This window comes from Ranitomeya variabilis, chromosome 4 (assembly GCF_051348905.1).
Source record: "Ranitomeya variabilis isolate aRanVar5 chromosome 4, aRanVar5.hap1, whole genome shotgun sequence".
NCBI lineage: Eukaryota > Metazoa > Chordata > Amphibia > Anura > Dendrobatidae > Ranitomeya > Ranitomeya variabilis.
Genome location: NC_135235.1, coordinates 664465072 through 664480026, shown reverse-complemented (window position 1 = coordinate 664480026; position 14955 = coordinate 664465072). Strand labels below are relative to the sequence as shown.

General features: G+C 41.0%; 1 protein-coding gene across 2 annotated transcripts in view; it reads right to left on the bottom strand.

Annotated features, from left to right (window-relative positions):
* Positions 1-2626: 2626 nt before the first annotated feature.
* The window catches only part of LOC143766229 (uncharacterized), a 47805-nt gene continuing 35476 nt past the window's right edge, over positions 2627-14955 (bottom strand). For both annotated transcript variants that reach the window (XM_077253743.1, XM_077253741.1), the window contains exon 7: positions 2627-4484. In XM_077253743.1, the coding sequence (XP_077109858.1) occupies positions 3475-4484 (1010 nt within the window). In that variant the 3' untranslated portion in view covers positions 2627-3474. The remainder of the gene's footprint in view (positions 4485-14955) is intronic.

The following is a 14955-nucleotide window of genomic DNA, read 5'->3' as shown; positions in this document are numbered from 1 at the left end:
AATGGAATAGACAACAGATGGAAATTATTGTCAATTAACAAGACACCCTCAATAAAGAAGTGGTTCTGCAGGTGGGGACCACAGACCACATCTCAGTATCAATGCTTTCTGGCTGATGTTTTGGTCACTTTTGAATGTTGGTTATGCTTTCACACTCGTGGTAGCATGAGACGGACTCTGCAACCCACACAAGTGGCTCAGGTAGTGCAGCTCATCCAAGATGGCACATCAATGCGAGCTATGGCAAGGTTTGCTGTGTCTGTGAGCGTAGTGTCCAGAGGCTGGAGGCGCTACCAGGAGACATGTCAGTACACCAGGAGACGTGGAGGGGGCCGTAGGAGGGCAACAACCCAGCAGCAGGACCGCTACCGCAGCCTTTGTGCAAGAAGGAACAGGAGGAGCACTGCCAGAGCCCTGCAAAGTGACCTCGAGCAGGCCACAAACGTGCATGTGTCTGCACAAACGGTTAGAAACCGACTCCATGAGGATGGTATGAGTGCCCGATGTCCACAAATGGGGGTTGTGCTCACAGCCCAACACCATGCAGGACGCTTGGCATTTGCCACAGAACACCAGGATTGGCAAATTCGCCAATGGTGCACTGTGCTCTTCACAGATGAAAGCAGGTTTAGACTGAGCACATGTGACAGACATGACAGAGTCTGGAGACGCCGTGGAGAGCGATCTGCTGCTTGCAACATCCTTCAGCATGACCGGTTTGGCAGTGGGTCATTAATGGTGTGGGGTGGCATTTCTTTGGAGGGCCGCACAGCACTCCATATGCTCGCCAGAGGTAGCCTGATTGCCATTATGTACCAAGATAAGATCCTCAGACCCCTTGTGAGACCATATGCTGGTGTGGTTTTGCCTGGATTCCTAATGCAGGACAATGTCAGACCTCATGTGGATGGAGTGTGTGAGCAGTTCCTGCAAGATGAAGGCATTGAAGCTATGGACTGGCCCTCCCGTTCCCCAGACCTGAATCCGATTGAACACATCTGGGACATCATGTCTCGAACCATCCACCAACGTCACGTTGCACTACAGACTGTCTAGGAGTTGGCGAATGCTTTAGTCCAGGTCTGGGAGATCCCTCAGGAGACCATCTGTCGCCTCATCAGGAGCATGCCCAGGTGTTGTAGGGAGATCATACAGGCACATGGAGGCCACACACTACTGAGCATCATTTCTTTGTCTTGAGGCATTTCCACTGAAGTTGGATCAGCCTGTAACTTCATTTTCCACTTTGATTTTGAGCATCATTCCAACTCCAGACCGACCTCCGTGAGATATTAGTTGTGATTTACGTTGATCATTTTTAGGTTTTATTGTTCTCAACACATTCCACTATGTAATGAATAAAGATTTACAACAGGAATATTTCATTCAGTGATATCTAGGATGTGAGATTTTAGTGTTCACTTTATTTTATTTGAGCAGTGTATATATATATATAAAAAAAATACACATTTGATATCACTGCATTCAGAAATGTCCGATCTAAATATAAAATTAATTAATGTGAACGGACGGTAAAAGGCATAACGATAAAAAAATCAAAACACAAGAATTATGTTTTTTTGGTCGCTGCAACATTGCAATAAAATGCAACAGGTGATCAAAACATTGTATATACCCTGAAATGGTATCAATAAAAACATCAGCTCAGTGTGCAAAAAATAAGTCCTCACCTAGTCCCTGAAAAATGGAGACACTATGGGGCTTGGAAAATGACACCATTTTTAAATTTTCCTTGAAAAACAAGGGATTTTTTTGGGTCACTTAAGTAAATAAGAAACTATACATGTTTAATATCTGCAAACTCAAAATGACGCAAAGAATTATAGTGACAGGTCAGTTTTAGCATTCAGTGAACATGGTACAAATTAAAAAAAAAAAAACACATTTGTGGAATTCCATTATTTATTTATTTTTTGCAATTTAACCGCACTTGGAAATTTTTCCCTTTATTCCACTGCACTATATGGTAAAATCAATGGAGTCATTGAAAAACACAACTCATCCCGCTATAAATAAATCCTCATATAGCCATATTGACACAAACAATAAAAAAAGTTATTGCTTACGTAAAAAGCGGAGCAAACAACGAAAACGCAATAATGGAAAATTGCAAGATTGTAAAAAGGTTAACAAAATATGTTTTCTAGGAATTAAATTTTTACATTTCAGATATGATAATGGCTTCTCCTCATGAGGGATTTTAGATATTTAAGAAAATAGCATTATTGTTCCAACCAACCAACATTTCCCACATTGTTAATATGAACACTGCTTCTCACCTGTGTGAATTTTCTGGTGCTTAACAACACTTGATTTATCTGCCAAACATTTCCCATATTCTGAACATGAATATAACTTCTCATATAACTTCTCTCCTGTGTGAGTTCTCTGGTGTCTAACAAGCAACGACTTCTGTATAAAACATTTTCCACATTCTGAACATGAAAAAGGCATTTGCCCTGTGTGAGTTCTTTGATGACTAACAAGCGATGATTTATGTACAAAACATATTCCACATTTTAAACATGAATATTGTTTCTCCCCTGTGTGAGTTCTAGTAACATAGTAACCGGTGCCCAAAACTGGACACAGTACTCCATGTGCGGTCTAACTAGGGATTTGTACAGAGGCAGTATAATGCTCTCATCATGTGTATCCAGACCTCTTTTAATGCACCCCATGATCCTGCTTGCCTTGGCAGCTGCTGCCTGGCTGTTCCAGGTAAGTTTATCATTAACTAGGATCCCCAAGTCCTTCTCCCTGTCAGATTTACCCAGTGGTTTCCCGTTCAGTGTGTAATGGTGATATTGATTCCTTCTTCCCATGTGTATAACCTTACATTTATCATTGTTAAACCTCATCTGCCACCTTTCAGCCCAAGTTTCCAACTTATCCAGATCCATCTGTAGCAGAATACTATCTTCTCTTGTATTAACTGCTTTACATAGTTTTGTATCATCTGCAAATATCAATATTTTACTGTGTAAACCTTCTACCAGATCATTAATGAATATGTTGAAGAGAACAGGTACCAATACCGACCCCTGCGGTACCCCACTGGTCACAGCGACCCAGTTAGAGACTATACCATTTATAACCACCCTCTGCTTTCTATCACTAAGCCAGTTACTAACCCATTTACACACATTTTCCCCCAGACCAAGCATTCTCATTTTGTGTACCAACCTCTTGTGCGGCACGGTATCAAACGCTTTGGAAAAATCGAGATATACCATGTCCAATGACTCACCGTGGTCCAGCCTATAGCTTACCTCTTCATAAAAACTGATTAGATTGGTTTGACAGGAGCGATTTCTCATAAACCCATGCTGATATGGAGTTAAACAGTTATTCTCATTGAGATAATCCAGAATAACATCCTTCAGAAACCCTTCAAATATTTTACCAACAGTAGAGGTTAGACTTACTGGCCTATAATTTCCAGGTTCACTTTTAGAGCCCTTTTTGAATATTGGCACCACATTTTCTCTGATGTTTAACAAGATGAGATTTCTCTACAAAACATTTTCCACATTCTGAACATGAAAAAGGCTTCTTCCCTGTGTGAGTTCTCTGGTGTCTATCAAGGTGTGATTTCCGTACAAAACATATTCCACATTCTGAACATGAAAAAGGCTTCTCCCCTGTATGAGTTCTCTGATGTGTAACAAGATGTGATCTCTGTCCATAACATTTTCCACATTCTGAACATGAAAAAGGCTTCTCACCTGTGTGAGTTCTCTGATGTGTAACAAGATGAGATCTCTGCCCATAACATTTTCCACATTCTGAACATGAAAAAGGCTTCTCCCCTGTGTGAGTTCTTTGATGTTTAACAAGAGGTGATTTCTCTACAAAACATTTTCCACATACTGAACATGAAAACGGCATCTCCCCTGTGTGACGTCTCTGGTGACTAACAAGCAATGACTTCTGTAGAAAACATTTTCCACATTCTGAACATGAATATGGCTTCTCCCCTGTGTGAGTTTTCCGGTGTATAACAAAGTGTGATTTCCATGCAAAACATTTTCCACATTCTGAACATGAAAAAGGCTTCTCCCCTGTGTGAGTACTGTGGTGACTAACAAGTGATGCTTTCTGTACAAAACATTTCCCACATTCTGAACATGAATATGGCTTCTTTCCAGTATGCATTCTCTCATGCCTAATAAGATTTGATTTGTGGTTAAAATATCTCCCACATTTGGAACAAGAAAATATCTTCTCCTCTGTGTGAATTTTTTGATGTTTAACAAAAGAAGCTTCGAGGGCACAACTATTCCTATATTCTGAATGTGTGACTGGCTTCTTTGCTTTAAGAGCAATTTGTTTTTTCATGCCTCTTTTCTGACTTTTATTTTTCTTAGCATTCACTTCAATTGTATCCTGTGTGATCTCAAGTTCATCTGATTTAAAAACTGAAGATGTCAGCTGTCCCTCTGATCTCCTGGTACAGTCATCTGCCAAAAATAAAACCAATAATTTATTGATAAAATATCCTTTAAATTTATATTTTTGAACATTTCTACTCAAAATTACAATAGAAAAGAGAAGTTATGTAGCAAAATGTAATTATTCACTAAGACAATAACAGTTCGCAGACTAATAGAAGACGTCATAGCATGAACATGTAGAGCATGACGTTCAACTCTTTGTTCATTCTGCCTCCAAAATATTTTTTAAAAAGCCATCAAAAAATGTTAACCATGCAAAAAATTGATTTTTTTTTTTACTTACCGTAAAATCTGATTCTCGTAGCCCTCATAGGGGTCGCAGAAACATGGGATAGTTTGCTGCCACCTGGAGGCTGACATTATTACGGCAATTAAATAAAAGTGACTCCTGCCCTGCATACTATTCCTCGCCTGTTGGAGCAGGCTTCCTCAGTTTTGTAAGAAAGCAGGAGAAGGCGAAAAGAAAAATCAAGGGAGGGAACTGTATCCCCCAGTGGCATAACTAGAGTCTTATTGACCCCCGCTGCAAGATTTGGACTGGGCCCCCTGCCATCATGAATAAATTATAGATATGCAACCTCCATCCTGGTATATATGTGCCTTATCCTGACCCCATTCTGGTATATATATTGCCCATTCTGTTATATATCCCTTATCCGGTGCCCCATCCTGGTATATATGTGTCCCCCATTCTGCCATTGTTCTGTAATGTATAAAAGAAAATAAACGATTATACTCATGAGGGGCTTAGGCTACTTTCACACTAGCGTTTGTAGCAGCTGCGGACTTCCTCCGTGAAGCCCCGCCCTTGGCCGCACCTCCGCCGCTAGCTCCGCCTATTTCTGCATGCGGCCTGTGTACCTATCTTTAACATTAGGTACGCAGGTCGTGCCGCAGTATGCAGATGCTTCCGCATGCGTCGTTTTGACGATGCGGAAAAAAAATTGCTACAAGCTGCGTCCTACGCTGGTCGCCGCATCGTCAAAACGACGCATGCGGAAGCATCCGCATACTGCGGCACGACCTGCGTACGTAATGTTAAAGATAAGTACACAGGCCGCATGCCGGCCGCATGCAGAAATAGGCGGAGCTAGCGGCCAAGGGCAGGGCTTCACGGAGGAAGTCCGCAGCCCTCCGCAGCTGCTGCAAACGCTAATGTGAAACTGGCCTTACACAGAAGTCATGGGGATCCCTATAAGAAGGATAATGCACCCCCATAGTCCTCTATATAATATTATGCACCACCATAGTCCTCTATATAATATACTGCACAGTTCATAGTCATCCATGTAGTATAATCAAATGCACCTCCATAGTCATCCATAAAGTATAATGCACAGCCCATAGTCCTCAATAGAGTATAATGCACCCCGCAGAACTTCAGAGTAGTAAAATGCACTTCATAGTCCTCCTACAAAGTATTATGCACCCACATAGTTATCTTATTAAGTATAATGCAATAGTCCTCCTACAAAGTATTATGCACCCAGTCATCATATTAAGTATAATGCAATAGTCCTCCTACAAAGTATTATGCACCCACATAATCATCTTATTAAGTATAATGCACCCTGATAGTCCTCCATAGTAGTATAATGCACCCCATAGTCATATATAGTATAATGCAAAGCCCCATAGCAGTAAAAAATGCGGCAGCCCTATAGGAGTATAAAATGCGGCAGCACCATAGCAGTATAATGCATCCCCTTCCTCCCCCCCATAGTAGTATAATGCACCCCCATACCTGTATAATATGCCCCATACTGTGGCTTTACCAAAAAAAAAAAAAAAGAAAAGTTTTTCCTTACCTGGCCGAGCTCCAGCAATGTCCTCACCCACGATTCGGCTGAGGCGCGTATCGTCGTTCCGGCATATGACAGTGACGTCCTACGTGCGCGCTGACATCAGCTGGCGGCTGTTAACTGTTGCCGTGCAGGAGGAATCTCCTGCACTTCAACAGATTTTAACTGATCGTGCGTCGGAGGACGTGCGATCAGTTACCGAAGCAGCAGAATCCGCTGCAGGCCCCCACTGCTCATCGGGCCCCATACGCCAGTAAGGACAGTAATGCCCTGATGGCGGCTTTTGCTGGTGTCGGCGTGCCTCTTACCAGCCGGGCCCCTGACCCACTGGGCCCAGTCGCAGTGGCGACCGCTGTGATCATGGTAGTTACGCCTCTGGTGTCCTCCAATGAATACGAGAAACAAATTTTACTGTAAGTAAAAAAAATCAGATATTCTCATTTGTCTTATTGGGGGGGACAGAACCACGGAGCATCCTAAAGCTGACCCTAGTGTGGGATATTAAATTCCATAAGGTCCCCATCTGGTCTTCTGCCACAATTTAGAGGGAACCTGTCAGCACAATTGTGCACAGTAACCTACAGACAGTGTCAGACTAGCACCGTTATACTGATTAATATGATACCTTGGTTGATGAAATCCATCTTATGATTGTTCTTTAATCTTTATTTTCAGTTTTTAGCTAACGATATGCTCGTGACCCAGGGTGGGCCTGGAGGGGGGGTGGGGGGGTCTTTGTGTGGTGCTCTGATCAGATATTCATAATGCAGACTGCTGACAGGAACAGAAAACTGGCTGCGGGAAGTGGCTAAATCAAAGTATTTTGGTCGCTAATTGCTCTGGTAAAAAAATGACTACCGACAATAACACATCTACTGACATTATCACACTCAACAGACTTCATTAATAAAAAATAGTAACTAATGATGAAACCTCTCTAAAGTAATTAGAGTATGCGGTTCTGTGGCTTTTGGCAATCTAAACTATCTTAGGGCCAATAATTTCTGTCAGATGAGTTACTTGAAGAAATATATAGTTAAAGAGAACCTTTTAAAATATTGCAGAGCCGAGGTGTCTTAAATTTAGATCTTGGACATTTTGGAGAGACAAAGGAGACTTTTTTTTTTTTTTTTTAACACCTTCAGTCCTCAGCTTGTTTTCACATTCCTCAAGAGGCCAATTTTTTCAATTCTCAGTGTCAATTTATGAGGCTATACCTCTGGAATGGATCAACGGATCCCAGTGATTCTGAGAATATTTTCTATGACCTGTTGTACTTAACTCGTTTCTGCCATTCGACGTACTATTCTGTCCATGTGACTTGGGACTTAATCCCCTGGGCTGAATAGTACGTCCAATGTGATCCCAGGGGGAGTACGGCCGGGTGTCAGCTAATTCGCACAGCTGACACTAGCCACTTTAACCTCCGGAACACTGCGATCAAACAAGAATGCAACTTTTCGGTGCCGGCAGAGGCATAGAGAAGCATCGCGCAGAGAGGGGGTTTCCTGTTTGCTTCCCTCAGAACAACGTGATGTGATCGCGTTGTCCTGAGGTTCTCCTTTCAGACCCCCGGCTCCAAAATGGACACGGGGTCCTTCCGGGTCCTGCAGGGAGGTGGCTACTCAGTGCCTGCTGAGAGCTGGCACCGGCAAGCCTACTTCACTGCCTGTCAGATCGCTGATCTGACACAGTGCTGTGCAGTGTCAGATCAGCCATCTGACATTATAGTGATGTCCCATCCTGGGACAATGTAAAAAGTTTTTAAAAAAATATTATAGTGTGTAAAAATATATATTTTTAAAAATTCCTAAATAAAGAAAAAAATAAATATTTTTCCAATAAATACATTTCTTTATGGGGAAAAAAAAATCAATAAAAGTACACATATTTAGTATTGCCGCGTCCATAACGACCCGACCTATAAAATACTGTCCCACTAGTTAACCCTTTGGTGAACCCCATAAAAAAAAGGCAAAAAAAATGCTTTATCATCATACCGCCCACCAAAAAGACGGATATAAATAACCATGGTACCGCTGAAAACGTCATCTAGTCCCGAAAAAACAAGTCACAATACAGTGTCATCAGCGAAAAAATAAAAAAGCTATAGCTCTCAGGATAAAGCGATGCAAAAATAATTATTTTTTATATAAAATAGTTTTTATTGCATAAAAGCGCCAAAATATTAAAAAAATCATATACATGAAGTATTGCTGTAATCGTACTAACCCGAAGAATAAAACTGCTTCATCAATTTTACCACATACGGAACAGTATAAACGCCTCCCCCCCAAAAGAAATTCATAAATAGCTGGTTTTTGTTCATTCTGCCTCCCAAAAATCATAATAAAAAGCGATCAAAAAAAGTAATGTGCCCGAAAATGATACCAATAAAAAACATTAACTCATACCGCAAAAAACAAGACCTCACATGACTCTATGGGCCAAAATATGGAAAAATTATAGCTCTCAAAATGTGGTGATGCAAAAACTATTTTTTGCACAAAAAAGCGTCTATTAGCATGTGACAGCTGCCAAACATAGAAACCCGCTATAAATAGTAAATCAAACCCCCCTTTATCACCCCCTTAGTTAGGGAAAAATAATAAAATTTAAAAAAAAAAATTTACTTATTTCCATTTTCCTATTAGAGTTAGGGCTAAAGTTAGGTTTAGTGTTGGGGCTAGAGTTGGGGCTAGGGTTTGGATTATGTTTACGGTTGGGATTTCTGTTAGGGTTGGGATTAGGGGTGTGGTTAGAGTTATGGTTAGAGTTGGGGTTAGAGGCGTGTTTGGGTTAGGGGTGTGGTTAGGGTTATGGTTGGGATTAGTGTTAAGCGCATGTTGGGGTTAGGGTTGGAGTTAGATTTGGGGATTTCCACTGATTAGGCACATCAGGGACTCTCCAAATGCGACATGGCGTCCGATCTAAATTCCAGCCAATTCTACATTGAAAAAGGTAAACGGTGTTCCTTCCCTTCTGAGCTCTGCCGTGTGGCCATACAGTAGTTCTCTCACATGTGGGGTGTCAGCGTACACAGGACAAATTGGACCACTTTTGTGGTCCAATTTCTCCTGTTACCCTTGTGAAAATAAAAATTTGGGGGCTAAAAAAAACATTTTTGTGGGGGAAACAAATGATTTTTTATTTTCACGGCTCGGTCTTATAAACTTTAGTGAAACACTTGGGGGTTCAAAGCTCTCACAACACATCTAGAAAAGTTCTTTTGGGGTCTAGTTTCCAATATGGGGTCACTTGTGGGGGGTTTCTACTGTTTAGGCACATCAGGGGTCCTGCAAACGCAACGTGACTCCCGCAGATCATTCCATCAAAGTCTGCATTCGAAAACGGCGCTCGTTCCCTTCCGGGCTCTGTCATGCGCCCAAATGGTGGTTCCCCCCACATAAAGGGTATCAGCGTACTCAGGACAAATTGTACAACAAGTTTTGGGGTTGTAACGCAGTCGGTTAATGCTGCCATTAACCCTGTAAGTGTGCCCAACTTTTTACTATTATACTGCCTATGCAGCATCAATAGTAAAAACATATAATGTTAAAAATAATAATAAAAAAAAATCATTATATTCTCACTGTCCGCGCCAGCCTTTCCCGCTCCTCGAGACGCTCCGGTCCCAAGAATGCATTGCGGCAATGACCGGAGATGACGTAGCGGTCTCGCGAGACCGCTACATCATCACGTGTTATTGCCACAAGGCATTACTGGGAACGGAGCATCGCGAGGAGCATCATTAAAGACCTGGGCTGAATCCGGGGGCCGCCAGAAGGTGAGTATATAACTATTTTTTATTTTAATTCTTTTTTAACAGGGATATGGTGCCCACATTGCTATATACTACGTGGGCTGTGTTATATACTACGTGGACTGTTATATACTGCATGGGCTGTGTTATATACTACGTCGCTCTGCTATATACTACGTGGGCTGTGCTATATACTACGTGGCTGTGCAATATACTATGTGGGCTGTGCTATATAATACATGGGCTGTTATATACTCCATGAGCTGTGCTATATATTACGTGGGCTGTGCTATATACTACGTGGCTGTGCAAAATACTACATGGCTGTGTTATATACTACGTGGGCTGTGTTATATACTGCGTGGGCTGTGCTATATACTACATGGCTGTGCAATATATACTACGTCGCTGTGCTATATACTACGTGGGCTGTGCTATATACTACGTGGGCTGTGTTATATACTACGTGGGCTGTGTTATATGCTACATGCGCTGTGACACTCTTTCACCCGGGGCCCTCAAAAACCTGCAGCTGGCCCTGGCTTCACTAATTGTTCGTGGCCGGCCGGGCACCACCAATCAGCAACAGACGCAGTCTAGCTGCGAATTGACACGGGATTTGAACCACGCTTCGCTAATTGGTCGCACCAGACCGGCCGAATACTGTGTATTCATTGCATTATTCTGCAATCTTCATAAATAAACTACATACATATTCTAGAATACCCGATGCGTAAGAATCGGGCCACCATCTAGTATCACATAAATTAGTTAATAAATGACATTTACCACATGTCTACTTCACATTAGAATTATTTTTTAAACATTTTTTTGGTTAGGATTTTAGAAGGCTTAAAATTTTATCAGCAATTTCTAATTTTTCCCAAAAAAATTACAAAAGCAATTTTTCTTAAAGGGACCACATCCCTTTTAAAAGTGACTTTCAGGGGCCTGTGTGCCAGAAAATACCCAAAAGTGATTTTTTTAAATACACCCTCAAAGTGCTCAAAACCACATTCACCGAAACTAAAGCAACGTTGAAGGAAAAAAAAAAGAAATTTTATCCCCACAAAAATATTGATTAACCTCAAATGTTACATAAGAGTAAAACGAGAAAATGGACTGTACACTTTGTTGCACAGTTTTTCCTGAGTAGACCGATAAACCATACGTGGTGTAAAATTGCTGTTTGGGCGCACGGCAAGGTTTGGAAGGAAAGGAGCACCACTCAAATTATGGAGTTTAAAAGTGGCTGGAGTAGACAGTGGACGCCACGTTGCGTTTGCAGAGCCTCTGATGTGCCTAAACAGCGGAAATCCCCCACAAGTGACCCCATTTTGGAAACTACACCTCTCAAGGAATTTATATAGCAGTGTGGTGAGCACGTTGAACCCACAAGTGTTTCACAGGAATGAAGGGCATTTGGCTTTTGGAATGCAAAATTGGCTGGAATAGATAGTTGATGCCATGTCACGTTTGCAGAGCCTCTGATGTGGCTAAATATGTAATGGTAACCCCCCACAAGTGACCCCATTTTGGAAACTACACCACTCACTGAATTTATCTAGAGGTGTAGTGATCATCTTGAATGCGCAGATGCTTCACAGAATTTTATAAGGCTGAAAATAAAAAATACACTTTTCCCACAAATGTTCATTTAGCCACTATTTTTTTTCCATTTTCAAAAAGGTAATAGGAAAAATTACACAACAGATTTTGGGGTCCATTTTATGCGGAGTACGTAGATACCCCATATGTGGTGGAAAACTACAGTTTGTGTGCACGGCAGGGCTCAAAAGGGAAGGGTGCCAATTGAATTCTGAAGCGCAATTTTGGCTGGAATAAATTGAGGATGCCATGTCACATTTTAACAGCCTCTCACATGCCAAAACAGCAGAAACCCCCACAAGTGACATTTTGGAACTTACACTCCTTGAGGAATTCATCTATGGATGTAGTGAGCATTTCTAACCCACATGCAAGTCACAGGATTGTATAACATTGGGTTGAGTTATTGAAAAAAAATACCATTTTTTTCCACTAAAATGTTGTTTTAGCCCCAAGTTTTCAATTTTCAAAAGGTAAAATAGGAGAAATGAATGGTACTATTTGTTACGCAATTTTTCCCGAATACTTCAATATGTGGTTAAAAACTACTTTTGGAGGCACAACTGAAAGCTCAGAAGGGAAATATTTGAGTTCAGATTTAGCTGGAATGGTTTAAGGGTGCTATGTCACAATGGCAGAGCCCCAGAGGTGCCAGAACAGCATTAAATTCATCTAGCGGTGCAGTGATCATACCGACACCATGGGTATGTCACAAAATGTTATATAATTGGGGAGTGAAGAAAAAAAATAATTTCATGTTTGCCACAAAAATTTAGTTTTAGCCCCAGATTTTACATTTTTACACTGTCAAATGGGTAAAAATAGCACCAAATTTGTCACACAATTTCTATTGAATGTGAGAATACCTCATATGTGGCTGTTTAGCCACACAGCAAAGGATAAAGCGCTATTTGACTCTTGGAGAACAAATTATCGTAAAAAAGTTTGCGGACTCCATATACAAAGCCCCTAAATGCCAGAAGAGCAGAATCCTCTACCTCAAGTGACCCCAGGTGGAAAAATATATCCCTCTGTGAATTTATCTACACGTGTAGTGACGATTTTGACTCAATGGGTGTTTTCCAGAAACAAGCAGCAGTAGATGTTGCGGAGAGAAAATTTCAAATCTGCCATTGTGGTACTCATACATTGCAGTGCCCAGTATGTCATAGTGTTCACACATTGTGCCCAGCTCATGCTTTTGGAGACATGCACCATGTAAATTAAGCGGGCTCTCATCGCTACAGAAATAGCAAACATTTGGACGCTAAATGTGGTATAGGCACATTGTGGGGCTTAGAAAGGAGGGGGGCATTTGGATTTGGAAACACATACTTCTCTGGATTTTTTTGAAGGAGACAAGGAGCCATAACGCTTCTCAAGAGCCGTTGTGTTACTAGTAACGTGGAAGCCCCCTATATTTCCAATAGCAGACGACAGACCTTAGTGGGGATTTTTTTTATATATGTGGATTGAGTTGAAGCTTTTTTGGGAACATTTTACATAAAATTTTGGATCACATTTATCCGACGCTCTATGCTGAGCACTTACATCGGGGTTTCCCTCGAAATCTCCAAACGTGATTCAGATGAAACCCCCGATGGATTCATTTACTATAATGAGGCAGCATAGTTACTCTGGACTTCATCTGGTCTCTGTTCAGTGGTGTCCTTTTCAGAGGTGCAAAAAAACTGTGGACAAACATGCTTTTACACAGAAACCCTGTTGTAAGTGCTGTGACTTGTAGGATCGCTACTTCCAACAGGTGGCGCTATAGAGTTAAGTCCTCTTTTTCTCAGAAGAGGCAATTTGCATATTTAATTTCCCAGAGGAGCATTGTACGGCAAATAAGCCTCCTTACCTTGACAAGCCAGAGATGGTATGTCACTCTCCATAAGGAGAAACGATACCCCTTAGACCCCAGTCCAGAGCCTCTTACCTAGCCAAATCAGTTCTCATGCTTCGCACTGACGAGGGCCAACAGCCGGAAACACCGTGTCTGCGCATTGAGATACTGATTTGGCTTTTATCCTAAGTCATATTGCACGACTCGTTAGAGGGTTGATTGTGACTTGTAGGATCGCTACTTCCAACAGGTGGCGCTATAGAGTTAAGTCCTCTTTTTCTCAGAAGAGGTAATTTGCATATTTAATTTCCCAGAGGAGCATTGTACGGCAAATAAGCCTCCTTACCTTGACAAGCCAGAGATGGTATGTCACTCTCCATAAGGAGAAACGATACCCCTTAGACCCCAGTCCAGAGCCTCTCACCTAGCCAAATCAGTTCTCATGCTTCGCACTGACGAGGGCCAACAGCCCGAAACACCGTGTCTGCGAATTGAGACACTGATTTGGCTTTTATCCTAAGTCATATTGCACGACTCGTTAGAGGGTTGATTGTGACTTGTAGGATCTCTACTTCCAACAGGTGGCGCTATAGAGTTAAGTCCTCTTTTTCTAAGAGGCAATTTGCATACAGCATAAAGCATAGAATAAATGAGAGCTTTGGGAGGCAAAATAAACAAATCAACAGCAGGTGAAGAATTGGTTTTATTTATTTTTACGCCGTTCCTAGTGCGGTATAAGTGATCAGACGACTCTATTCTTTGGGTTGGTGCGATTACAGAGATATCAGATTAATTTATTTTTTTTTTATGTTTGGTTGCTGTCACACACTAAAATTCCTTATTTTTTCAAAATAAAGTTTTTGCATTGCCATATTTTGAAAGCTATAAGTCATGTGAGAGTTTGTTTTTTTGTGGGTCGAGTTGTTGTTTCTATTGGTACCATTTTCAGGCACATAACATTTTTTGATTGCTTTGTATTCTGATTTTCAAGAGGCAGAATGAACAAAAAACGACCAATTCAAAATAGTTTTGCCACTGTGTGGTAAGAGTGATAAAACAGCCTTATTATTCGGGTCAGTACGATTACAGCGATACCACATTTTTATTATTTTTTTTACGTTTTGCCGCTTTTACAAAATAAAAATTATTTTATAGAAAAAAAAAAAGTTTTTGCTATATTCTGAGAGCAATAACTTTTTATTTTCCGATGATGCCATTTTTATTTCCATTCAACTTTTTGATCGGGTTTTATTCCTCTTTTTGTTAAGCAGTATGATGAAAAAGCATCGTGTTTAATTTTTTTTTTTTATTTACAGCATTCACTGAAGAGGTTAACTAGTGTGACAGTTTTACAGCTCAAGTCATTCTGGACGTGGTAATACCAAATATGTGCACTTTTTTGTTTATTTTTGTTTTTACATAAATGTACCTATTTTTATAATTTTCTTTTCTTTCTTT